The sequence below is a fragment of the Biomphalaria glabrata genome, chromosome 16 (genome assembly GCF_947242115.1).
Source record: "Biomphalaria glabrata chromosome 16, xgBioGlab47.1, whole genome shotgun sequence".
NCBI lineage: Eukaryota > Metazoa > Mollusca > Gastropoda > Planorbidae > Biomphalaria > Biomphalaria glabrata.
In genome coordinates, this window is record NC_074726.1 from 6,386,493 (window position 1) to 6,398,768 (window position 12,276).

Consider the following 12,276-nt stretch of genomic DNA (forward strand, 5'->3'; position numbering starts at 1 on the left):
GTTTTATTCGATTCTGATAGTTTCGTCTTCTCCTAGCCAGCTTTTTGCGCTGAGCTGTAGGCTCTTTTGTAGTCTATGCCTAGGAAAAAAATGTGCAGTGTTTTTTTTTTCAGTTGTTTAACACTGCCATTCAGAATGTTGGTTATGTTGGGCTGTAGTGGAAGTAGGGTCTGCCTAAGGTGGATTAAAATGGGACATTCAAAGAGAATATGATTACATGTTTCGTAAGCTGTGGGCGCAGTGTCTACAGAAGGGGGGGGGGTGAGTGGGATTTATTCTGTTTAAGTGATCATTTAAAGGTGTGTGTCCTTTTCTTAGAAGGAAGATATTAGATTTTTTTTCCGTGAGGTAAACAAGTTTCTATTGTGTCCTACTGGTCACCACTAAAGACTAAAAAAAAAACCATAAAGATGGTAGACACACATCCGATGTAAATTTCTTGCGAAGATCATTGTGCTAGCTGCTAGCTCATAAACAAGACATTTCACGCTAAAGTAACATGAAAAAAAAAACAGTTTTGTTTTTTTTTATGCCCGTATTTCTATTTTGATTACCGTGAGCTGTTTCTGTATTTAGATGCAGTTCCGCAAGGTTATCTTTGCCGGAAGTGGTAATCGATATAAGCACTCCGCTACCTACACAATGCTTCCTAATGGCATGCGTCCAAAATAGCCTCTAACAACTAGTCCAACTCCTGGCCCCTTACGTGTCAATCAGATATTAAGTCCAAAGGAACTGTTTTCAATAACAGGACAAGGGGCAAAGGCGAGTTATTGGCGCCTAAACCAGTTGGCTTTTGGGCAGAAGGGGCTCGTTACGAGTCGTTAGCCATGGCAGGATACCAACCTAGGTGTAGGAAAATTCTGAATTCTAACGTCTGCTGCCTTTCAGCCATACTCAACATGGAAAAGACATCGAGTTTCAATCTGAGGAAAAATCAGGAGCCGGCGACCATTAGGCAGGCAGTTTGCAGCACCGAATTGAAATAAATAATATATAACTATACAATTTTCTCTAATCATAAGTACTTCTCTAGCAGAGTGGTTAGCGCGAGTTGAAATTCCGGTCATTCCACCACCCTTTTTTGGTGTAAATGCTTAAAAAAATAAACTAGGGTAAAATCTATCTTGATATTCCTTTCTCTCCCCCTCCCCCGTTCCCCTAAATGATAGGCTAATAGCATATTGAGAAAGCTGAAAGCTTAAAATAGCGCTAAACAAAAACAATTGGTTTATAGCACAGATTTATTGTTGTTGGTCTAGAACAGTGATGCCCAAAATACGACACATCCGCGACGTAGTTTTATCCAGCCCACCGAAACGTTGGCACAAAGTGTAGAAAATCCATTGTCCAAAAAAAAGTTTAAAAAATATCTTTCCCTTCGTTAGAGTAAATGGACTGGTACCGATAGTAAGCCCATATATTTGTTTTATAAAGAAAGACTGGCTCCCTTTTAAAAACATAACATTAAACAGCTTTAGGAAATCAAACAAATAAATAAATAAAGCGTCATTCTTGGTTTGAGACGCGATAGTTGGATTGATAGTTAGATTACAGCTAGAGTGGAGGATGGATGAGAATATTTACCTAAAATGAGAAGAAAATGAGTCGGCTGCATGTTTATTTTCTGTTGCGCTAACGAGTCTACCGACAAATCTGATACCGCTCAAAATTTTTGTATTTATTCGCGATAAAAACAAGTTTGAAATCAGAAAAGTAGTAGCTATTTGGAGCATGCATGGGATCGCCAGTGGCGAAACACTGACAAAAAAGTTTCAACCATCACAGAGAATCTTTTTTGCTTGGAGAAATTAGTGGGAGTGACTACTGATGGTGCCACAACTATGGTTGACAGCAATAGTTTTTAGAGGTCAAATAGAACCGAGTCTCTGTGGTCTCGCTGAATTATTCACCAACAAAATCTACGGACCATGTGATAATGATCGTGTTCAGATTGAACACTATTCGTCGTTTCTAAAATCCATCTGCGGCCAGTGTGTCAATTGCACAGACTGAACTACAACTGAAACTGATAGACTTACAAACTAGATATCCTTGCTTGATTAATTTCAAGTGATGCAGACTATTCATTTCTACTCCGTGTTTCTTGCATAAACTTTTCGAAATCTCCGAAAACAAGTGTTATGGATGATCACAATAATTGACTTACTGACTTAATCCTGTGCACTCCCATGGGAGCATAGGGCCGCAAACTCTCCACCGAACTCGGTCCTGAACAGTTTTCTTCATCTGCTCCCAATAATTACTAGGACTTATTAGTGGGACACACTTGTTCAGTGATAAATCGTGCGATACCAATGCTACGTAATCGTATCGTCTCTTAGACGAACATCTAGAATTCTAGATTCAGTTCTTCTACTTGGCGTCTCAACTATGCAGCCAGATATTCAAAGGTAGTTTAGGATAAACTTCTCATGAATTAATGTAAATACTAGATTCACGGGTTTCTAATAAAAATTGGTTTATTGTATAATTCTCTTTTTATTTCCTTTCCCTTTTACTTCATGTGGCCCGCGGCTCGAGTGTCGGATATTAAAATGGCCCGCCGTCCGAGTTTGAGCATCACTGGTCTAGAATAGTCTAGATCTATTACAAATTCAATTATATTACTGATCCAAACTAATTGAATTACACTTCGTATAAGCTTTGTTTTTTATAAAAGTATTTTAGATGTGTTTCTTTTTTTTTTTTTTTGTCTTCTTTGGGCTCTTGTCGTTTTGTTTTGTTCGACACCTACAGAGACATTGCTTTTTCTAGTGTGGCACTAGTGTGAATAGAGGTTGTTCCTTAACTATGTATACAAATATTCTATGAAATAGTTTTAAATGTTGCCACAATAATTTGCATCAACAGTTTATTTTTGGAAATAATAATATCTAATAAAGGGTAAACGATATGAAGAAATAATTGTCCAATTTATCACCTATTCAAAAAGAAAAACCGATTATCTAAACTAAAATATTTCAAATCGATTTGTTCAAATAGCTTCACGCCTGTAGCGTGATTAGATCTTGATCAGTAAGTCTACTTTAGAGAATACCGTTTTTTTCAATGGATTGAAATGTCTAGAGTAAAAACGGACTATTTTGAATAATTACGATGTAACAAATGTAAAAATCAATTATTATGGCATTAAATTCTCACGTTTGTTAGTAATTTACATAATAAAAACTTGTTTTTTTTTTTTTTTTTTTGCGTTTACCATTTAGTTTTGAGGAGCAGGTATTTTTCACAGCATTTTTAGCGAATGTTTTATGCATTTGTTTTTTTTTCCCACGTGAGATATTGATTTTTAGAATGTTTACTGTACTTTCAAGACAGTCTCAATACGAATTGTGTATTATATTCAATTTCGTAATTGATGAGAAAGTGCTATTGGTAAAACGGTTACATACATTTTAAGATTTTCTTGTCATTATTAAAATAACCGACATTTCTGTATGTTTAATTGAGCACAGTGACGTACTCTGAGTCCTTTTCCCTGCCGAATATTGTAGCTAAAAAAAAGTTCCCTTTCAGACCTTGTGATTTATAGAGAAGATGATATTTCTGTGGCCCATGGTTAACGAGGGTGTCATATGGCCAGCACAACGACCAACCGCCTTTACCCTTCTCCAACTTATGTCGGGTACCCACCAGAGCTGGGAGCACTAATCACGCAGTTAGCATGAAACAAATATAACATTTGTTGTAAAATGTGTTACATGTTTCAGATGTTCCTTCGGAGTTGAAGATAATCTACTTTCTAGTCCAATCCTCCCGCAGGACGATGGAGTTTTGCAGCGGGCTGGATATAAACCCGGGACCATCAAGACAGACGACCGAACGACAGTCCAGCGCGCATTACGCACGACCAGGCAGCTTATCATTTATGTATGTCACTGGCCTATTCGGGAAATATTTATATGAATTTTCACATATTGGTTAGTTTCTTCACAATGCCAATACTATTTTATCGAATTTTTAAAGATTTAATCAATACACTAGACAATTATGTAAGATACTGTTGCTTGAAAAAAAAAAACAACTTGAAATCTTTGAGTCCGGTACTCTAAGAGGAATAAGTTTATTAACAAAAGAACAAAGCTTCAGCATAAGCCTCCATCCACTTTCAAGAAAAAATAATGAACTGTCTCAAATGACTAACAAAACTCCTCTTGCCCTACAACAAGTGAAAATATTCAGTCCACATAGCGTGAATACTGTTTAGACGGTTGCTCTTTGTGCTGGCCACATGACACCCTGCTAGTTTGTCCAAAGAAACCGACGACCTTAAAATCATCCGTCCTAAAGATTGCAAGGTTTGAAAGTGACAGGTACCATACACATCTCTAATTTAAATGAATGTGTGAGTTTCAATTCAAAATATTATATTTTAATAATGTGTATAATTTATTATATCCAAATTTTAGATCAGTAATACGAATTATATGCTGTTTCATCTCTAAGGTGCATTGCTAAAAAAGCACAAAAATGTGATTTAACTTTCAAAAACATAGTTTATTAATGCTGCCTTTGTTTTGTTCACTATACATGTATGAAATACTCCAATTAAAAAATGTTCTTACTTGGTAACTAAAAAAAAACCATTATGCGAAGAAGTCATTTTTGCCAAGTCAAGTTTTATCAAAACTTCAACCTTTAAGTCAGAGCTAAGCGCATAGAAATGTTAAACCAACGTGGCCTCATAATTTAAAACCTTACTTTTAATGAGAAGAAAAGATAAGCTCTGAACAAATTAATTAGTTTTCATTTCAAAGTAATTTTTTTCTATTTTTCAGTCCAGAACTGTTGAGCATTTAGGAAATCAAAAATCAATTATTTATTTTTATCGATCACAATGATTGTCTTAAATGAAACCGACTGGTCAATCTGCCAGTATGAAAACGTAACGCAGTTAAAGCTGCTTACCTTACAAACCATGAACTGTTACGTCAACCCGATAGTGTCCATCCTTGGATTCATCGCCAACATGATGAGCATTGAGATCTTGAGACGCAGTGGACTCAGCAAACCTTCCAACATTCTTCTCCTGGGCCTCGTCGTCTCAGACAGCATGTCCCAGCTGACCACCATGAACTTCGCCATCATCTTGGAAACGTTTGGTCCTAACTGGGAATACCCGGAGCTGTGTGGCTGGCAGTATGGAGACGGCTTAAATTACTTTCTCTTCGTGTTCAACATAATTTTTAAATTTCTTGGGTTCTGGGGTCAATACGTCAACACTGCAGTGCCAGTTCTTATTGTCGTAGAGAGATTTTTAGCTGTTTTTAAACCCCTGACGTTTAGGAAAATTATAACCAGAAGAAAGGCGATTACATCGGTTGTGTTTACTTATTTCATGTGGTTGCCTTGGGCAATTACCTGGATGTCCATGTACAGACTGCACATTTTATTGTCAAAGGTCATGGTTATGAGCAATGACGTAGCCGATATCAATGACGTTACGGCTTTTAATGTTTTTTACTTTTACATCTGTGACATTATGACATCATGGTTCCCAATGACATTTGTTCTGTTCGGCTGCATTCTGACTTGGGTCAAAGTCAAAATGACCTTAAGCCAACGTAAAAAGTTGACGTCTGCTAATCAACGCGTGCAATGGTCAAACAAAACGATCAGAACCCTCTTGACCACGTGCGTTATTTTTACGACAACAAGAATTATCTGCTCTTTAATGAACTATTTGATTCGTGGCGATGAAGTCCTGATTGCCTACATTAAAATTGAATTCGTCAATCTTGTATTCTTAATCAACTCGTCCAGTAACTTCTTTGTGTATGTCTTTTCAAACAGGAAATTGTTCATAATATTTAAACAAATCATACATTTGGACAAGAAAGAATGAGATATATAGACAAAGTTTGAAGGTTTTTGTGTATTTTATATTGACTGAACATTTGAAGTAAATACTGAAGTTAGTGAAATTCAAACACTTTACACATTATTACTTCTTTGTAACTATCCAAAGCGTTTAGTCAGAGACACTTGTCAGGGGGAGGTATGGCGAGAATGAATGTTAGTTTGATATTTTGGTATGATTGTTATATCCCCTTGTTATGAATGCAAAGTGTTGCACGTGTTATGAACTGAATGGTTACGTCTTCGTTGAATGTGCGAGAGAGTGTGTTAGTTAGTGTGGTCTTGCTCCCGGTCCAGGAAGGTTGGACGTTGCTTCCTGGACTGGTGTTTATATATGTATATAACATGTAAGTCGATGGACTGGTGATTGTTGATTAATAATATTTGAGGTTGATTTCATTATGTGCTTATTGAATATTAAAGTATTATTCGTATTTCAAAGGATATCTATAGTTGGAGTTTCAGTGTATCAAGTAGTAATTGTTCTTATGTGAGTAACTAAGCAAGTATTGATAGTTGTAATTGAGTGTATTCATACCCCTAACGAGCCAAGTCAAGACAACACAAGAGACAAGCAAGCAGCATATATAATTTGAACTCTGACAACACTTTTAGTTCTAGGGTCACGAAAACTTGCCTCATTCTGCCTGTCTGAACAAATTTCTTTCTGGTTAAAGTTACAAGCTATTGTAAATTTTTACATCCCTATTACCGATGGCTGGTATCCAAGGGCGCTCAGGTTGGCAGAGAGGTCGCAGGCCGAGAACATCGGGGAAGACTTCCCCATATTTCTTTTCTTTACAAAGACGGTGTTAGGCAGCCACATAGGGCTTCCAATAGGTGGGGGCCTCGCGCAGGATTTAAACAAGTGTAGAGAAACAAAAATGCGAAACTTGGGATCACATCTCAAACAAAGTAGAACATTATCACTTTATGTTTACTAGTCAAACTCTGCATGTACTGCGGAAATTGCGATATATGAATTTCAGTTATTTCTGGACTTGCATGTAGAGAAAAGTAGGTTTTTAATAAACTGTGTATTTTAGTTTTTCGCTGTTTATTTTTAACTTTTTTTTTTAAATTTTATTTAGGGCCACAAAATTAACTTCGGCTAGGGCTTCGAATTATCAAAAGCTGGCCCTGTCTTTATCTCGTCTAACGTGCAAATGTCCGCCATAAAAATGGTCCTTTGAGGAAATGTGTGTTTATTCCATCCCCGCCAGTGCAATGGACTCGATATATAGGCATCCCTAGGGGGTGCAGTATTGCTTCTCTATTCGCCTAATCATTTCCTCTAACGAATGTTTCGTCACGGGTATAATGTTAATGTTGAGAAGCAAGGCCCGGGATAATTTAAAAAAAAAAATCTGTTGTGAAATAGTTTTGCAAAAAAATATTTATAATTTTTTTGCATCAATCTCAAATTGTGATTACAAATTTTTTTTTTTTTTAAATTGTCAAATTATTAATTATTCCAAAGCATTTTTTTTGTCTAAACTGAAATATTTCCATTTGATTTGTTAAAATAACTTTAAGTCAGCAACAATAAGCCTAATTTATAGTACATTATTTTCCCGATGGATCGAAATGTCTATAGTACAAAGTGAAACGAAAGGTTTTCCGTTCAACGACAGTATTCGAAATAATTTTAAAAAATCAATGACAGTCATTCTGATTAAATTTGTTTGTGAAATACTTAATAAATAATTGTGTACACTCAAATTTTTAACAACAGCTTTGTTTTAGTGTGCTTTTATGTGTGATTATGTTTTTCGTTTTTCCACGCCAGATGTTTATTGATGTATGTACTTTAAGCACCATCACAAAGCTAGATTTTGATTGTCAGTAATTTGGCATATGCTGAGGATTTGCAATGAGCAAAGCGGTTAAAGCTTTATTTGTAAAAACTTTTACAAGATCATTAAGTATACACATTATGCTAGTGACAGTCTTCCTTACGTGGGCTAAAGTTTTGATGAATAGACACACATTAATTTCATTCAATGTCGCTATTTGTGAACATTTTTATTATTACGATTTGAATCATGCGACAATGTATTTAGACAAAATCTGAAATGTTTGTTTGTAAAATGTTTCACATGTTTCGGATGTTCCTTCAGAGTTAAAGATAATTTTGATCTATATCCCAGCCCAAAACTCCTCCAGGACGACGGGGGATTTCAGCGGGCAGGATATGAACCAGAGACCATGGAAACAACAGAACGACAGTTTAGAGGGCATACCGCAGAGCCAGAGAGCCATCTATATCTGTTAGCTATATAAGTATCAATAAAGGTCCCAGTCTTTATTTTGATTTAATGAAACCAAAGACAATGGACAAACTATGCATAAGCCTGTATGTGTGTCTATAGATTTTCAATTTTCTTGACACTAATAAAAAATAAACATTACTATGTTTTTCATTGATAATAGCGAGGTGAGTCCTTTACGCACTCTAAGCTATACTGATAGGAAAAACTTCTATATAGGCATCTTATCAATTTTTAAAAATATTTTATAAAAATAATAATAATAATAATAATAATAATAATAATAATCTTTATTGTCCGTGAGGACAATATTTTGTATGTGTGTGTGTGTTTTACTGGCTAATGGTCTTACTTGTAAGTTATCTTTCTTCGTTCACGACTTAAATATATTTTTTGCTCCAGTTAGATACCCCTTTGGGAAGGGGGTTTCTAGGTCGCTACTTTACATAAGATAGGTTTACCGTTAGTATGCAAGGAGCATTTATGTGAAGTTTTATCAAGATTAGTCAATCTTTTTTTTAATTTTTATTCTGGACATACATACATACATACATACATACATACATACATACATACATACATACATACGTACGTACGTACATACATACATACATACATACAAACATACATACATACATACATACATACATACATACATACGTACGTACGTACGTACATACATACATACATACATACATACATACATACATACATACATACATACATACATACATACATACATGCATCCATACATACATACATATACATACGTAACATACATACATACATATACATACGTAACATACTTACAAACATAGAGATGTACATACATACATACATGCACACTTAAGAGACTTTAATTAATAATCTTCCATTCTCAAGGGACGTTCTTGACCTATAAAACAAAACAAACAGACTGCCTTGAAGAGCTTATCAATTAAACATTTATAAATTACTAATGAGTAATGTCAAAACATTTCAAAATTCTAGAATGATTTTTTAATATAGTTCTTAATCAATTAAAATAGGCCTAATTTAAAATTGATATTTTTGAAAGACGAAGCAATTTTAACACAGTAGCTTGAAATATATACGAATATCTTGAAATGTATTTGTGTATTTCATATCCCCTTATAACTTTGCCAATAGTCTTTACTTGTCCAATCGTATGATCTGTCTAAATATGGTCAACAACTTTTTGTTTGAGAAAACGTACACAAAGAAATTACTGGATGAATTCATTAGAAAAACAAAATTAATGAATTCGATCTTGATGTATGTAATCAGAACTCCACCTTCTCGAATTAAATAGTTCATTAAAGAGGAGATAATCCTTGTTGCTGTAAAAATGGCGCATGTGGTCAACAGGGTTCTGGTCGTCTTGTTCGACCACTGCACTCGTTGATTAGCAGACGTCAACTTCTTACGTTGCCTAAAGGTCATCTTGACTTTGATCCAAGTCAGAATGCAGCCTATTAAAACAAATGTCATGGGGAACCAGGATGACAAGATGTCACTGATGTAAAAGTAAAAGAGGTTTAACAAAGTGGCGTGATTAATGTCCATAGAATCAACGCTTAAGACCATGACCTTGGACAGGAATATGTGCATGCGATAGCTGGAAATATAAAACAGGGCCCATGGCAACCAAAACAGAAAAGCGCACACGACGCAAGTAGTCATGGTTTTCTTGGTAACAATAGCTTTAAATGTCAAGGGTTTGAAAACAGCAAAAAATCTCTCTACGACAATTATAACTGGCACTGCAGTGTTGACGTATTGACCCCAGAACCCGAGAAATTTAAATATTATGTTGCACACCAGAAGAAAGTAATTTAAACCTTCCTCGTACTGCCATCCACACAGCTCCGGGTACTCCATGTCCGGACCAAACGCTTCCAAGATGATGGCGAAGTTCAAGGTCGTCATCTGGGACATGCTGTCTGAGACGACGAGGCCCAGGAGAAGAATGTTGGAAGGTTTGCTGAGTCCACTGCGTCGAAGGATCTCAATGCTCATCATGTTGGCGATGAAACCAATGATGGACACTACTGGATTGACGTAACAGTTCATGGTTTGTAAGGTAAACAGTTTTATCGGCGTTGCGTCCTCGTACTCACAAACTGACCAATCAGATTTGTTTAGAGGTATCATTTCTCTGTCTTGAACGGTTAGATCCAATGTGCATATGATTCTAAATCAAAAGACTATAAAATTTATATAATAATAAAAGAAACATAATTATATAAAACAATATATCTTATAAATTATCTTATAATTATCATTTAAATTAGAGACGTTCTTTCAAAACAGAAAATAATTACGTCCTACACGTATCAATGCGTTAATCTAATCGTGCATGGCAATTAGAGACTTAAACACGCCATTTCACAAGCAACACATTACATGTTTTAATAGAACTAAAGTAAAAAAAAGTTCCCTTTCAGACCTTGTGACCAATGGGGTAGATGATGTTGAGGTCATCTGTTTCTATGGCCAATAATTAACGAGCAGGGTGTCATGTAGCCCTCACAATGACCAATTTCCTTTACTTTGCCCAACTGGTCAAGTACCCATTAGAGTTGAGTAGACTCAGCGGCGTCCTAAAAATCCCGAAATTCAAAGCCCCCACTTTAGATATTTCCAGATCTATCTTTTGCATAATATACTTACCCATACCATTCAAACGTAAATACTGTTAGGCAATCTGGTAATGCGAGTTAAAATTTAAAAAATGTAATAAAATACTTAAAAAAACAACCAACTATAATTGATTAAATGATTGCGATTGGAATTTTTAAAAAATTGCTTTTGTTTAAAAGCAACTTTCTTGCATATAAAATGTCCATTTTTCATATGACTACGACTATGTCTATATCTACTTACAGTATATAAAAAAAACATTTAGATTAAACAACATATTAGATCTGTTCTTAACCAACAGACCTGGATTAGTAGTAGATTATGATATTATCCCTGGTCTATCAGACCATGATATTGAAATACACAGTCAGATAAAAGCAGCAGCCAATATAAAACCCAAAAAGAAAAATCCTACTCTGGAACAAATGCAACCTAACACAACTACACCAAGCTGCATTAATTAAACTTTCAAGAAACATTCTTATCAGAAAAAGACATTAACCAACCAGTCGATGACCTCTGGAATTTCATTTAAAACTATCTTAAAAACATGACAGAAAATCATATACCAACTATATATACATCAAACAAAATAAATAAATGCTTGTTTAATAATGGATTAAAGAAGCTATATATACAAAAGGAAAACATATATAGAAAATTTAAAGAAACTAAGGCAGAGAAAGTTTTTAAGAAGTATATTAAAATTAAACACCTAACCCAAAAGGTAAGCAGACAGCTGCAGAGTGAATACTTAAACAATGTAATATCTAAAGTTCAAGAACAAAATTCGGATTACTTGCAGACGATTGCATAATATATAGAAGAAATAAAAACAACACAAGAAACAGAAATTTTACAAAGAGAATTAGATGAATTACAGAAATGGGAATCAAATTGGAGCATGTCTTTCCACCCTAAGAATTGTCAGTTATTAAGAGTAAAAAAAATAAAAATAAAACAAATTAATTTTACGTATCTTATTCATGGCAAACCATTAACACAGACTAAAAACGCAAAATACCTAGGTGTTATGATAAATGAAAAACTGTCATGGAATCCCCATATCGATGAAACTATTTAAAAAATCAAACAAAGCATTAGGGTTTATTAAAAGAAACTTCTATAAATCAAATAGAAACATAAAACTAAAATGTTATTTAACCTTGGTTAGGCCAATAATAGAATATGCACCTGTAGTAAAATCACTAAATTTAGAAAACCTCCAGGATAGAAGAATCAACAGTAAAGTAGCAATTATACATAAAACATTGAACCATAATCTTCAAATACAAAAGCCAAATTTAATAAAATACTCAGAAAGACACAAAGATAAAGGCACATTCCTCGTTCCATATGCTAGGACAAATTTGTACAAATACTCCTTCTTCCCTAGCGCTATTAGAGCAAGGAATGGGTTGCCTGAGCTAGCCAGGAAAACCAGTGATTTGGCAGAATTTAGGTAATTGTTTAATATGCA

General features: G+C 34.9%; 2 protein-coding genes across 2 annotated transcripts; one reads left to right on the top strand and one right to left on the bottom strand.

Moving 5' to 3' along the window:
* The first annotated feature begins 4,861 nt into the window (after positions 1–4,861).
* Positions 4,862–5,869, top strand: LOC129923418 (uncharacterized). The gene has a single exon (XM_056014296.1). It carries the CDS (start codon positions 4,862–4,864, stop codon positions 5,867–5,869), a length of 1,008 nt encoding a protein of 335 aa, XP_055870271.1.
* A 3,436-nt stretch (positions 5,870–9,305) lies between these two features.
* On the bottom strand, positions 9,306–10,307 carry LOC129923419 (uncharacterized). The gene has a single exon (XM_056014297.1). The coding sequence runs from the start codon at positions 10,305–10,307 to the stop codon at positions 9,306–9,308; it is 1,002 nt and encodes a 333-aa protein (XP_055870272.1).
* Between the last annotated feature and the right edge of the window lie 1,969 nt (positions 10,308–12,276).

Coding starts and splice junctions, on each gene's coding strand:
- LOC129923418 (XM_056014296.1), top strand. CDS start 4,862: ATGATTGTCTTAAATGAAACCGACTGGTCAATCTGCCAGTATGAAAAC.
- LOC129923419 (XM_056014297.1), bottom strand. CDS start 10,307: ATGATACCTCTAAACAAATCTGATTGGTCAGTTTGTGAGTACGAGGAC.